This window comes from Strongylocentrotus purpuratus, unplaced genomic scaffold (assembly GCF_000002235.5).
Source record: "Strongylocentrotus purpuratus isolate Spur 01 unplaced genomic scaffold, Spur_5.0 spur5_scaffold_15, whole genome shotgun sequence".
Classification (NCBI taxonomy): domain Eukaryota; kingdom Metazoa; phylum Echinodermata; class Echinoidea; order Camarodonta; family Strongylocentrotidae; genus Strongylocentrotus; species Strongylocentrotus purpuratus.
Window position 1 is genome coordinate 5,919,948 of NW_022145600.1, and position 11,081 is coordinate 5,931,028.

At 37.7% G+C, this 11,081-nt stretch overlaps 1 protein-coding gene across 1 annotated transcript; it reads left to right on the top strand.

Annotated features, from left to right (window-relative positions):
- Positions 1-1,527: 1,527 nt before the first annotated feature.
- Positions 1,528-10,624, top strand: LOC581311 (glutaredoxin-3). Its single transcript, XM_030985437.1, has 9 exons — positions 1,528-1,661; positions 2,844-2,952; positions 4,737-4,811; positions 5,426-5,551; positions 6,233-6,407; positions 7,537-7,681; positions 8,072-8,182; positions 9,336-9,468; positions 10,468-10,624. The coding sequence occupies exons 1-9, from the start codon at positions 1,597-1,599 to the stop codon at positions 10,507-10,509; spliced, it is 981 nt and encodes a 326-aa protein (XP_030841297.1). The 5' UTR covers positions 1,528-1,596; the 3' UTR covers positions 10,510-10,624.
- Positions 10,625-11,081: the final 457 nt, after the last annotated feature.

Below are 11,081 nucleotides of genomic sequence, written 5' to 3' on the forward strand. Positions count from 1 at the left end.
TGTCATTTTCTTTGCTCACTCCCAATATTTTATTTTATTTGGTGTGATTTAATTATAGTTCATTTCACACACAATGTACAACGGACCTTAGAATTATTTTGGTAAATTAACTAACAATGAAACAGCACGTCTTCATTTCCTTTTTCTTCTTCTTCTTTTTCTTCTCCAGGCCATCGCAATTTCACGAACGCACCCTCGACGACAAAATACTGAACGCATGTAAACGAGTTTAGACACAAATTTAAAATAAGGGTACACTGTGTCATTGTTATGATGTGGATCATGAGTGGCTAAATTACCGCTTTCTGAAATAAAAAAAGGTCAATAGAGGTGAAGTAATTAGTGAAGAGAACATAGAAAGTATTCATGAGTGTGTTTAGTTCAAATATAATATGTTACGATGTGCAGTGGCGGATCCAGGGGGGGGGGGGGGGGCCGGGGCCCCGCCCCCTGGAAAAAACGTGTAAAAACACGTTAATTGTACCTTTTTGGGGAGTTGCCCCCCCCCCCCCCTAGCTGGCGCTCAAGGGGGGGGGGTGCACATTTTCAAATTTTCGAGGGCAAAAAAAAAAAAATGTGTTCACTACCCCGGTCTCGTGAATTTTACGGAACGATTATAGCAACGTTCTCGGGCCATTTTTTTTTTTTTTTTTGTCTCGAAATTTGGAAATTTGACATTTTGCTCAGTTGGGGGGGGGGGGGGGGGGGGGGGGGGGGGGGGGGGGGTAAGGTCACCTTTTTTATGTCGGCCGTGGGCATAATTTTTTTTTTTTTCTTTTTCTTTTTCTTTTTTTTAAATTAAAAAAAACCAAAAAAAAAAACAACAAAAAAAACAATCAAAAGGGGGGGGGGGGGTTAGGTTTTTTAAAAGGGGGTTTACATACATAAAATTACCAAAGGGGGGGTTAACCCCCCCCCCCCCAAACCCTCCCCCCTGCGTACGCGCCTGTGCTTAATCAGTATCTTGTACCATGTAAAAAGAGAAGCAAGCAATGACATCACCTATTAAGATCTAATCCCAATGAGGGGTATAAAGTCCTATACTAATGTCTAAAAAAAAATTATTTTTGCTTTGTGGTTTCCCTTCGAAGGTGCCCCTTTTCCCTAGAAAGTGCCCTTTTTGTTGGTGCCCCCCCCCCCCGGCCACTTTAAAAGACGCTCCGTCGCCCCTGGTCCACGGGTAGAGGTGATTGTTAAATCTCAAAGAACAAAACATAATCTCTAATAGCTTTACTTATATAGGTACACAATTTCCATTTGGTATCTTTTTTATTCACGATGAATAATTTGCTTGTAAATTGCTCTCAAAAAATGTCATAAAAATTCACTCTCTAAAATAAGACTGATATTCTTCTTCTTGTCATTTTCTTCCTTTTCTCCTTCTTCTTCCTCTTCTTTTTCTTCTTCTTCTTCATTTGTGTATTCTCTTCTTTTTTTTTTCTTTCTCCTTTTTAATAATTCCAGCTCCTATACTTCTCGATCCAGACTCGAGATTTCATAAACTCCCCCCCCCCCCCCCCCCCCCCCCCCTGCTGATAATTTGCAGTTTACATGTCGCAATCTATTTGAAGTGTGATTCAGCATCATCTGTTCGAGATGGCGGGGCTTATTTCGGTAAAGAGCGTTGAGGATTTCGGAAAAGAGGTAGACCAAACTGTTAGGTGAGTATTCAGAGTGACTATGTCTGAGATTTCAATGTTTATTACTTTATTTTTAGTCTTGAAATCATGTGAACCTGAAAGCAACCCTTGTCCCATGTATTCACTTCCATGTTTTGTTTGTGAGACACTGTGTCGGGAGTGAGCCGCGCCGTGGCTGGAGCGGTGAGATATTGCAGCATATGCAGGAGCAGCAGGATTAACTGCAAAAGATCTACTTGTCAAAAATGACTTATGGCAATTAACTCATAGATCTCAACATCTACCTATGTATCAGTAACGTCGAAATTCTGATAACAATCAACAGTAATAGAGACTACATCAGCATGAATGAATTTTAGTATCTCTGCAGCAAAGCCAATTTAAAAGAAAAAAGTGTTGTGATTCACAATGGTCAATTACAGATTTACAATGTCAATGACAGGTGTGAATGTAAGCAGATTTGTGTCACTTTTGTAATTGTTAATTAGACATTGCTATGTTTAGAATCAATTACTGATACTCATATCAGATTGGATTTCAACTAGATTCTACTAAAAAATTAAATCAGTTTTTCTTTTTGCACATGTGTAGCAAGAAGCTGGAAAGCAAACAGTGAATTCAGCCAAAAAGTTCACCTCAAGATTCTGGGTGGTGATGGATGATTTGACATGGAATGAAGAAGAGGAGGAAGAAAATGAGTTCAGTGATAGAGAAAACAAAACATTCATCTTTATTTTTATCGGGACTTTAATCATTTGTATCTGCTTTGCACAAAAGCATTGTTACTGTTTAATAGACTATTATCAATTTTAATCTAATTAATGTGTTTTGTATTTGATGAATAATGTCCCTGTTATTGTTTGAGATTTTTAATTGCCTTTAGTTGTGCAAATAGAGATGTTATTAAAGATTTGCATATGCCTGATTAAGTTAATTGCCATACTTTATATGTCCCATATCAAGGAGAGTTTTGTTTTTTTCAAGGCCTGAACGGCAGTAACTCTGCATTAAAGTATGAGTTAACACCCATCTGGCTCCAAGTAGATGATATAATGATGTTTTGTTAATCATGTTCGATATTTTACAATGAACTTGTGATTATGAGAAAGAAAACAACCAAGTAGCCTGGACTGAGTGGACTTGCACAATACCAAAACATTTTAAATCATGAATTCTTAATGCTTTTTGTTTGTACTCCTCCAGCGGTCTGCTCGTGGTTCACTTCAGAGCACAATGGGCTCCACAGTGTGAGCAGATGGATGGAGTCATGGTAGAACTGGCCAAGGAACATACGCAAGTCCGCTTCTCAACGGTAAGTCTACCAGAGGGTGGAACAGCAGGGTGGAAATCTGTAAGGTCTATTTATCATTTGACAATTATTGTTATTTATGATTGAATGATTATTAGACCATATGAATAGTAAACAAAATGGGCATTAGACAAAATGGGAAATAGACTGACTGGAAATTAGACTAAAGGAACAATAGACCAAATGAGTAGTAGACTTATTGGAGATTAGACCAAATGGAAATTAGACCAAATGATAAGTAGACGAAATGATTATTAGACCATGTGGATAGTAGACTGGCTTGGAGTACCGGTAGACCAAATGGGAATAGACCGATTGGGTACTACATGAGCTGGTTGTAAACCAAAACGGCCATAAACCAAACAGTAGCATAGTGGGGCCCAGCCATAGAGGCAGCTCTTGTTGTACTAGGCAGATGAAAAGCGAATTAACCCCTTTATACACCGATTCGGTTTGGGGGTTTTATGTACCTGCCCGCCGGTGGCGGCGCTATAACTGGGGGGCTTCTCCGATCCAGCTGACAGTACAGAGAGCTCGAGAGCGGTTACTAGCTAGCGGAGCAGCGACCCTGGCCGGCCTGGGCGAGGTTCGGTATAGGTATAGCATACCCGTTGCAATGTAAGCTAGCTAGCTGCAGTCAGACCAGGGACGTGATAGAGAAGGACTGGAATCAAGCCGCTCTCCTTTGACCCCATGCTCCAAGCCGCCGAAAAGTTATGCGCTAATCTGCAACTGTTGACCAGGTGGTGAGATAAAAGAGCGCATGAAATTTCAGGAGTTAGAATTCCTACATCAGAAAATGGTATCACTGCAACTGTTCGCTGTCCCTTCCAATGATTTCTCATCCATTGTTGAATGTGTAAAGAGTAGAACAAGCGAACACAAACTTGTGTACTTTCATCCTTTTTTAAACTTGAAAAATACAAAAAACACGCGAAAACACGCATTAGCAAACTAAATGTTATTGAAGATTGTAAATCATGGATCAAATAACGTGACATTAAAGCATGCACAAATTAGCGCATCATCCTAAAATATTGAGTTTTTGACAGGATGTAATTTTTCTTTTACCAACTCTGGCACACAAATTAAAGGAAGGACGGAGTTCTAAATTTGAAAATTTGTTTGATGCACTATTCCCAATAAAATCCCCGTATAAAATTTTTGATTTACACTGAAATTTTGCCGGTAATTTAATATTTTGTAATAAATGTAAAACTGGTGCCTGGCTTCCGAAAGTCCCCGCAGTGGAAGCGCGGTTCGGAGCATGGAACTTCAAAGCCAAGTGGAATGTTACACATCCCATTGTTACGCTTTAGAACTCAAGAATGCGTTTGAATAAATTACAAGAGTTTCGCCTCCTTTTCTTTCACCTCCCTGGTCAGACGCCCCCCAGTTATGGCGTCACCTTATGAGGGCGCACTTCCACCAGAAGTCGCCCGAATCGGTGTATTACAGGAACGGGATCTCCCCTGAGTAGAAGCCTGTGGAAATTAAAGCATCCAGTAGTCAGATTAGGGGCAGGGTGTGAAATAGTCGCTTTGCGTCACATTGACTGCACAATGAGACTAGGCATACTGCTCCTGACACAATTTGTCTTGTGATTTTCATGTCATTAAAATTCATAACTTTTTTATTAGTTATCTGATTTTGCTCAAACTTGTTTTGAATGGTTTGTCTGATTTTTCTGCTTCCATTGAAAATAAGTTATTTTTGGAGTGGACTTGCCCTTTAATTTTTGCTAATCCATTATCATTACCGGTATTTGTTTATTTTTATTTGTTTAGGTTGAGGCTGAAGAACTTCCTGAAATTTCCAAGCAGTACAGCATTGCAGCAGTTCCCACATTCATTTTAATCAAGGTAAGATATCTAAAAGGTGAAATTGTATCTCTCTCAGACTCTCTCTCTCTCTCTCTCTCTCTAGTGTGCATATGTCATCCTCTCTTTTTCCCCACTCTCTCTCTCTCTCTCTCTCTCTCTCTCTCTTTCTCTATCATTTCCTTCTCCCCCTTTTCCCTCCACTTTCTCTTCTAGTATTGTTCATTCTGTCTGTATGTTGGTAATATTGTGTTACATTTTAAGAAATCTTAGCCAATCTATTTAAGTGCTGTGTTACAGAAGTAACATTTTTAGAACTAGTAAAATGTGAAACATTATTTTTACAGATATTTATTTTCTCTTCCTAACCAGATGTTTAAAACAATAACCATAATGAATAGTAGCATTGGTTGATATGCCTTTGGTCAACTATTTAGATTCACAGGCACTTACATTCAAGACCAACACCAGTCAATAACCAATCGACCGAATTTTTTGTTTTTTTTGTTTTGTTTGTTTTTGGGGGGGTCCCATTTTAATTTTGTGTGGGGGATTGGCATTGTGCCTGAGATATTACATTTGTAATTTCAGCAGAATCGGCTCTTCATTGTACAAATTAAAGTGAAATTAAAATCTACATTTGTTTTCTTAATCAGGGCAAGAATGAAGTAGACAGACTGGACGGAGCTAACGTACCAGAACTCACCAAGAAGGTCAAACACCATGCTGACCCCAACGCCAGCCCTGTAATGCTACCTGCATCATCACAACCACCTAAAGAGGTGGGTCTCTATGGTTATTTACAGGAGTCTATTGAAAGCCGATGGGGTATTTGCTTCCTCGAGCATCAGATCACAATCTCAAGTCCTACAGCCCCATCGTAGTTTAGATTGGGCCAATGGTAGAGAAAAAAATATTGTGTCACTGCTTATTATGCTCTGAATTCCTTGAAACTTGGAAACCTATGGGACAAAGAATGACCACTTGTACAAGCATTGCTTTTTAGTGGACCCCTCTGTTTCCAACATGTATTTCTTAAATTTGTTTTAAATGCTTAAAATTGATTTGTAATGTTTTGTTAGAAACATGAATAAATTTGAAATCTTGAATCTTGAAATCTTGGACAGTGTATATATTGTAAGGTACACATATATGCACTTCATTGTTATTGTTGTGTCTAACTTGGTTGTGGATTCACTGATTGACGATTTAATTTATAGATCCATGTACAGGCGCAACATGCCGCATCTGTCCCATACTCTAGATCAGGCCTAAGGGTTGCAATGTTAAGGTTGAGACTAGCAGAGCTGCCAACCCTCCCGGATTTGTCGGGAGACTCCCTGAAAATTTGTAAGGAAAGTCAGAGAGCTGCAGCAACTTACACCTCCCTGTACTGTAGTTTTGTTCTACTCCTTTGCAGAGTATGCTAAATAATATGATTCCAATATCCTTATGCCATGTAGGACCTGAACACAAAGTTAAAGGGACTGATCAACGCTGCCCCATGTGTTCTGTTTGTGAAAGGATCAAGACAGGAACCAAGATGTGGGTTCAGTCGGACACTGATGGGGCTGTTAGACGAGCGCAAGATAGACTACAGCACTTTTGATATCCTAGGGGACGAGGAAGTGAGGCAGGGTGAGTTGTTCATTCATTTTCTTTCACTCTTCTTTGTCTCCATTACCAGACCTGCCAACCAGTACGATTAAGTCGTATTTCGTACGATTGTTAGAAGCAAATACAACAGTATGATTTTATTTCAATGGCAAAATGCCCATTCTGTCCTATCAAGTATCCTACAACCATCTCACATCAACAATTTGGGGATGTTCATTGGTCCATCGAACACAATTAACAGTCGTGACAAAATCATGCATATTCAACTAATGATCCATTAAAAAGAGGCATTGATCCGCCTAACAGTCCGTGTTTATTTTTAAGAATACAACTTTTGTCAGTAAAATACTACTTTTGGGATTAAAGAATACAGTTTTGAATTCCAGAGGTTGGCAGGTCTGCATTACCTCTTTTTCAAATTTGAGCATCAGTGTGGGTTATTTGACCAAGGGGCAAAAGTCATCTAGGTATTAATAAACATACTCATACTTAGTCTGTAGAACCCATGATCCAATATGTGTCAGATTTGATACCTACATGTATACACAAACTAGACAGATGGTTTATTATGGGGTTATAAGGTCGAAGGTAAGTCATATGTGTCTAGTTCAGTTGACGTCCAAGAATTTCAATTATCATTAAATAAAATTAAAATGTTGTATCATTAGGTATTATTGACATACTATTTGTACAATATACTGTACAATTTAAAGACAAAACTGATACATTTAATAGTATCGCAAGGCTCGCAGGGAGAATAGTATTGATACTGATGAGGCTACCCTGGGTAGACAAGGCTTAGTACCCCGGTAGTAGTTATAATAGTAAGTTGTTGTGGCGGTAAGGGTAAGGGTGATGATGGCGGTGGTGTCTTAGAAGTAGTAGAAGTAGCATTACATGAATATGTAATCATACCGCTACATGTTGAAAGTTGAAAGTATTTTTTGTTTAACCAGTAGGCCCCGTCTTACAAAGAGTTGATATCAATCGCAAATTCGCAACTGTGTACATAAGAGATACAAGATTACAAACTTGCGATTGATTCGGATCAATCGCAACTCTTTGTATTAAGACAGGCCCCGGGTCGCATGTGCTAAGCTTGATATTGGTGACAAGCCCATTCACTTGTTTGTGTTGATTTACCTTGCAGGATTGAAGAAGTATTCTGATTGGCCTACATACCCGCAGGTGTATGTAAACGGCGAGCTGATTGGAGGACTAGATATCATCAAGGAGCTAGATGCTAGCGGTGAACTTGACCAATCTCTTCCCAAGAAACAGGATTTGGATGACAGGTAAAATCTTAAATATGACTCTTGAATTACTATAGTATCAGGAATTGAATCACTTCTTTACATCTAACATTTGAAATTTTAAAATGATCTTAATGAATGAACAAAGACTGGGATAAATTTCTAATCATTTTGATGATTCCAGAACCTTGCAGTACACATCAATACTTATGCTAGATGATCAACCTTTTCTGATCGATTCCACACCGTTTCTTTCACAATGCAATCGCATGACCAGAACTCAACTTTATCTTTAAGTTGCAACATTACAAAAAATGGGATCTTGGCACAATGAAGAATCAATTTTGTGGCTATAAAATAAATACAAAGTAAGGTGACGATATCTCTTTAATGATTCCTGTTTGGTGTACATGTACATTGTTTTTTACCCAGATTAAAGGCACTGATCACTCGATCACCAGTGATGCTCTTCATGAAAGGTTCACCAGGAGAACCTAAATGTGGATTCAGTAGAACCATCACCTCAATCCTCACAGGCACAGGGTATGTATACTGTTCTTTCTTCATTCTTAAATGACTTTCTCTCTATCTCTAAGTGCCATATCGATTGACTTTGGCTATCATGCTGTTCCACAACTCTCGGCTCGTAGCCCTCTCAGTTAGCACCACTCCCAGTTCTTTCACTCCTCTCTCTTCTAACAATTTCTGCAGACTGTCCATCCAAAGTATCCTCCTTCCTCTACTCCTCCTTCCCACAATTTTACCTGTCAAAACAAGATTTTCTAGGCTTTCTTTACATGTAATGTGACCCATGAACGTCATCTGCCTAATGAACATCTCACGTGTCATTTCCCTTTGCACTCCAGCTCGTGTAAGAACTTCGTCATTACTAACTTTGTCAGTCCAGGGGATTTTCATCATTCTTTTTAAAAACCACATTTTGCAACTTTCTAAACGCTCAGAGGCTAAAGTCCATGTTTCACTATCATACATAAGTACTAAGTAGATGTACCGATTCAGTACTTTTATCCTGGTCCTCGTATCTATCCTATATATATATATATATATATATCAAGCTTTTTCAGCTCTTTAAAAAGCTCTGAATGACTAGATACTCCTATCTGGACAACGACCCTCCAGAATACAAGACACTGGGACCTTTTATGGACTAAAACCTTCAGTGAGCTGCCCCTGATGATTAATTCCCCATGGAAAACTAGCCCATAGAAAAAATAAACAAGTACCACCCCCCCCCCCCTCCCTCCCCTTCCTATGTGTTACTTGGAAGAGGGTAATACAGTCTTTGAAAAGAGGTGTTAATTGTAATTTAAAGATCATTTTGTTTTGGGGTTAGCTGTCTGGGAAGAGGTTTTCTAGGAGGTAGATGTCCTGGATTCCATTTAAAGCATAGAAGCAACTGCAGCAATTTGTTTGATTGCAGAAAGGCCTGAAAAATACACCTTTTTTGCAGTTTGTAGTTGTAAGACTGTTTTTCTTATTATATGTATTTACCTAAATTTGATTTTCATTCACTGTAAGCGTTTTAGGCCTTATAGGAAAAGCGCGGTATAAATAATAATAATAATAATAATTGCAATCTATTGAATTATGTTTACTTTATGATGTTCATGTGTAGAAACTTATCAACATAAAATGATTATTTTCAATGCTTTTGCAAATCTTATAATTTATCAAGGCTTAAATACGACACATTTGACATCCTTCAAGACCAGGAAGTAAGGCAGGGATTAAAGACCTATTCTAATTGGCCGACGTTTCCTCAGCTTTATGTAAGCGGAGAGCTGGTTGGAGGCTTGGATATCGTTAAGGTATGTATAGCAGAATGTTGCAAAATTGTTGATAATTAATTTTTGTTTGAAACCAATCTATTTATCATATAAGTTGAGATAAGTTATGTTTTGATCTTTAGTAAGTTTTGGTTATGGAGTATTTCATTAATGCATTTGGATTAATTTGGTGTCTTTGCTAAAGTTTGTATGCATGAAACAAAGAAATATATTCACTTGAAACCTATTAGTGTTTAGAAGGTTATATTCTTCTTCTGTTGTTTCTTCTTCTTCTTCTTCTTCTTCTTCTTCTTCTTCTTCTTCTTCTTCTTCTTCTTCTTCTTCTTCTTCTTCTTCTTCTTCTTCTTCTTCTTCTTCTTCTTCTTCTTCTTCTTCTTCTTCTTCTTCTTCTTCTTCTTCTTCTTCTTCTTCTTCTTCTTCTTCTTCTTCTTCTTCTTCTTCCTCTTCCTCTTCCTCTTCCTCTTCCTCTTCCTCTTCCTCTTCCTCTTCCTCTTCCTCTTCCTCTTCCTCTTCCTCTTCCTCTTCCTCTTCCTCTTCCTCTTCCTCTTCCTCTTCCTCTTCCTCTTCCTCTTCCTCTTCCTCTTCCTCTTCCTCTTCCTCTTCCTCTTCCTCTTCCTCTTCCTCTTCCTCTTCCTCTTCCTCTTCCTCTTCCTCTTCCTCCTCTTCCTCTTCCTCTTCTTCTTCTTCTTCTTTTCCTTCTTCTCTCTTGTCCCTCCCCTTTCTCTTTCTCTCTCTTTCTCTCTCTCTCTCTCTCTCTCTCTCTCACACACACACACACACACACACACACTTCTTATCTCTCTTTCTCCTTTCCTTTATTTAAAGCGCTTAGAGACATTTTTATTAAGCGCTATATAAAATTAAATATTATTATTATTATTATCTATTACCACTTGCTGTTCTTTCTCTCTCCCTTTTCTCTTAAATTGTATTCATTTTTCTTTTCCCATCTTCTTCCAACCCCAAACCCCATCATTTTTTCTCTGTCAAACTCACCTTTTTTTCTTCTCTTTATTTCAGGAACTGCAAGAGTCTGGAGAATTGGCAAGTATGTTAGAATGATGACTCATGTACCATCAACTCTTCCTGGTTTTGTGATTAAAGCCATACCGGTATGTGAAGACTCAGCAGTGGTTTCCAGCATTTCTACCCTTGTCTGTCTCCTCTCAGACACCATATGCTAAATTACACTCAGTACATTAAAAATATAATAACATAATGTAATAAGAAAATAAAATAAGAACAGTAAAACATAATACAATATTATAAATATGTTAAATTACACTCAGTACATTAAAAATATAATAACATAATGTAATAAGAAAATAAAATAAGAATAGTAAAACATTATACAATATTATAATATGCTAAATTACACTCAGTACATTAAAAATATAATAACAATCATAATTAATGTAATAAGAAAATAAAATAAGAACAGTAAAACATAATACGATATTATAAATATGTTAAATTACACTCAGTACATTAAAAATATAATAACATAATGTATTAAGAAAATAAAATAAGAAAAAGTAACAACAATGATAAAAGGTATGATAAGATTACTGAATATAGAAGCTTGTGTAGGTGCTATCTTATATACATATTTATGTATGGTGTGTATGTGATAT